We start from the raw sequence: 3,506 nt of genomic DNA, 5'->3' as shown, positions 1-3,506 counted from the left end.
AAACGCCCCGAAGAAAATCAATTTCGATTTCGATTTCCGATGGTAACGGAGTGTAATTTTTCTTCAACTATATCAAACGTCGAATCACTTGGATATTTGCATCCTAGATGCATCTGCATACTACAGCCAAAATGTTCCGTTGTCCCTCCGCACACTACCAGCTAATAGCTCATACTAACTGCCCACTCCGCGGTTCGCCCGGCGCAACGAGAGCCGACGATGTGGATAGTTGGTGCTTTTCCGTGGTTCTCTCGTCGTGCTCGGAAATATGTGAATGCTTTTTAGTTTCGCGCGACTCAAGCCCGTAGCCGATGGCTATCGCGAAGCAACATCGCGGCGCAAAAGAAGCTGTGGCTCCCCACAGTGAGAGGGCAACTGGCAACAACGATACGACCGACCAGGGCAGCGGAGGGTGAGGCTGGAAACCGGGCCGGGCGGTTTTTGACTCTACTTAGCTAGTACCTACATTCGCTCGCGAGTTGCGAATGCGAGCTCGGGCGGCCCTATTTGCTGGTTCCCAAGGTTCGCCTGGCAGCCGGCGGTGGTTCCTCGTATAAAAGCCACTAGTTAGTCCCGACCAGAGTTAGTTCTTACTTTGCAGTGCAGTGCTAACCTAATCTTGGTCCTCCCGCCCGACGGATCAGGATCTGTGCGTGTCGTCTTCTAGTCCGCGAGTGTGCGTGTGTAGCTTGAGAGTAAAGGCTTTCCGGAAGAAAAGCAGTTTACCACACAAGGAAACCTCGACGGAAAATAAAAGGCAGAAGCTTTCATTATGTTTCGATTTGTGAGTGTCATATTTTATATGTGGCTTGGTGATTAATGTTTAAAGCAGGTGTCACGAACTGTCCCGGATGTGCGAATTATTTGATGGATATTAATGGAATCCCACTTCCGGGTCGTGGAGACACCGAGTGCCTGTTGTTGGTGGTTGAAATAATGCAATAATGATTTGTTTTTTGTTGTGTTTCGAAGATTTTGTTATCGACGTTGCTGGTGGCAGCGACCGCCCAGTACCAAGGCGGATACAACCGGGATCCGAAGACCGCTGCTATCCTGAGTGAACAGCGCTATCTGGCCGGGGACGGCAAGTTTGGCGCTGCCTACGATCAGGAAGATGGAACAAACTTCAAGGAGGAAACGGATGCCGATGGTAACCGTCGTGGATCATACAGCTACGTCGATCCTTCTGGACAAAGAAGAACTGTTTCCTACGTTGCTGGAAAGAATGGGTGAGCTTGTAGTGAAATCGTCATCGATGGTTGGTATTCTAATTCTCATTCTTAAACTTTCAGATTCCAAGCTTCTGGTGACCACCTGCCAGTAGCCCCTGCTGCTCCGGCTCATGCTGCGCCTCAGCCTCAGTACCAACCCCAACCTCAGTACCAATCCCAGCCGCAGTACCAGCCTCAGCCGCAATACCAGCCGCAGCCACAGTACCAGCCCCAATTCAGCAGCGGAGGCCGTAGCTTCGATAACCAGGGTTATGACGATGGACAGTACGATCCCCGCTGGAACGACCCATCTTTCAGCGATCAACATTCCCGTCAAGCTCCCGCTCCCATCCCAGCTCCAGCCCCAGCACCTGTCCACAACTATCGCCCTGCACCAGCACCAGCTGCTCCTGCTCCGCAGTACAATCACTACAACCACGCCCCGGCTGCCCCACAACCTCATCAGGAATGGACTACTCAGGCCCCACATCGGTTCCAGCCTCCGGGCAAACTGCAGCTGAACAGAACCCCTGACGGCTTCAGTTACTCTTTTAACAAAGTCTAAGTAATCGATACTGAAAGCAAGTCAAAGAGATTGAAAGAGAGACGGTGTGATCGCGTGTGTGAGCAAGCGAGCGACAGATAGAGAGAGAACGCGTGAAACGTAAAGGATTCCATTCACCTCCACTGCCACAGATCCTTCGGAATTCCCCACCAACCTCCTTTCAGATTAGCGCGCGTGTTCTGTTCACTGTTTGTTTTAGTAGTCGAGTAAGAGATACTGCCTGTTGTGATATAAGTACGTAGGAGATACTTAACCATTGAATAACGTCTACACTGCTTTAGCTAGATTTTATTTAATCGTCCATTAATCTCTATTTTGAATACGATACTCTCATTATAGTTTTCTCTGAATTAAATATCCGGAAAATTTTCAAACTACGAACCAATTGAAAGGAAAACAGTAAATGAAAAAAAAAAATACTCATACCAGCTCCACTTTCAATAATTTATGTAAAAGAAACCATTTAATCACGAAGCACCAGCAGCACCCCTTCACTAATTAGCACCCAGCCAATTGCATTAATTAGAGCGTCCGTCCGATGATGGTGAGCAATTTTCTCAATCGGTTGGCTTTACCTACCTTTTACCTGCCGCTCAACCTACCCCTCGCCAAATTGAACTGAACAGATCAGTCATGACTAACCAAAAATAGAGTGTCGAAATGGTTCACCGTGGAACGATTTCCTGAAACGGAAGCTTACAAAATCCACCCGACTCCGCGCCTTGTCATTTCTCCCAGAGGGTGCGGGTTCTCGGGTGCTGGTGCTGGTGCGCATGATCGTTCTTTCGTCGAGCAACCCTCCACTGGATCCCCTCCCCGTTTGCCACCCATCGTACCCGCGCAGCTCCGCAGGTCGACTGGAGCCACGAGGGCAACAAGGAAATGTCTTGAACAAACGAACGATTCCAATGGTGTAACAAGCGAGAAAACTTGTTTTCCTCCCTCGGTCTCTTTGCACTGACTTTGTCCGCATCAGTAACGACAAATAAAAAAAATCTACACAAAATTATATATTCACTCTCGCTTTCAATATATGTGCAATCGCGGTTTATTATACCGTACAGTGGATTAGGTTGGGACACTAAAACACCGTGAAATTTTAGCAGATTTTATGGAAAACCCAAAAAGTTGCGGATGTAATTTCTTCACGTCTAGAGAAATATTTACCGACCATCGATTAAGTGATCCCATCAAACGAAACCACAACAGCCGCATGCCATCGAACGGTAACACGAAGAACCGACCAATTCTGCCCACTTGATCAGGGCGCAGTACGTCCCCCTCCGCACTTTGTACATACGTCTATGTTTCATGTTTCATCATCGCATAACACCTATCAACCTACTAGCTACAACTGACTAGCCTGGCATCGCCTCCGGCGACCAGCCAACGTTGAGAAGTAGAACGGCTTAGTGCTGTAAACGGACTTTTGCGGTAAACAATAACGATTAACCTTCACACAGCCTGCAAGCAAGCAATAGTGGACAAAATTTGCTAAACGATTTAGCCAAAAGAGAAAAAAAATGACTGAATGAATTATTAAGTCATATTGAAAATTGAGTAAACAACATTGTCTGCTATACTTCCCGGTGCCGGCTTTTGCCAAGCTGTAGCCCGCCAGTAGTGGCTGTGGCTATTTTATTCGATCTTGCAAAGGCATGTGAATGCACGCGGTCGTTACACGCGCGTATGCACGCAGGTTGGTTCCGCATGTTTGGTGGATGCCGGCG

General features: G+C 48.2%; 1 protein-coding gene across 1 annotated transcript; it reads left to right on the top strand.

The window, feature by feature from the left end:
- The first annotated feature begins 626 nt into the window (after positions 1 to 626).
- LOC128741769 (cuticle protein 2) lies at positions 627 to 2,164 on the top strand. The gene is made up of 3 exons (XM_053837798.1): positions 627 to 784; positions 973 to 1,229; positions 1,293 to 2,164. Exons 1-3 carry the CDS (start codon positions 773 to 775, stop codon positions 1,774 to 1,776), a joined length of 753 nt encoding a protein of 250 aa, XP_053693773.1. The 5' UTR covers positions 627 to 772; the 3' UTR covers positions 1,777 to 2,164.
- Positions 2,165 to 3,506: the final 1,342 nt, after the last annotated feature.

The sequence above is a fragment of the Sabethes cyaneus genome, chromosome 1 (assembly GCF_943734655.1).
Source record: "Sabethes cyaneus chromosome 1, idSabCyanKW18_F2, whole genome shotgun sequence".
In the NCBI taxonomy this organism is placed as follows: Eukaryota; Metazoa; Arthropoda; class Insecta; order Diptera; family Culicidae; genus Sabethes; species Sabethes cyaneus.
This window is presented reverse-complemented; position numbering and strand designations above follow the sequence as displayed.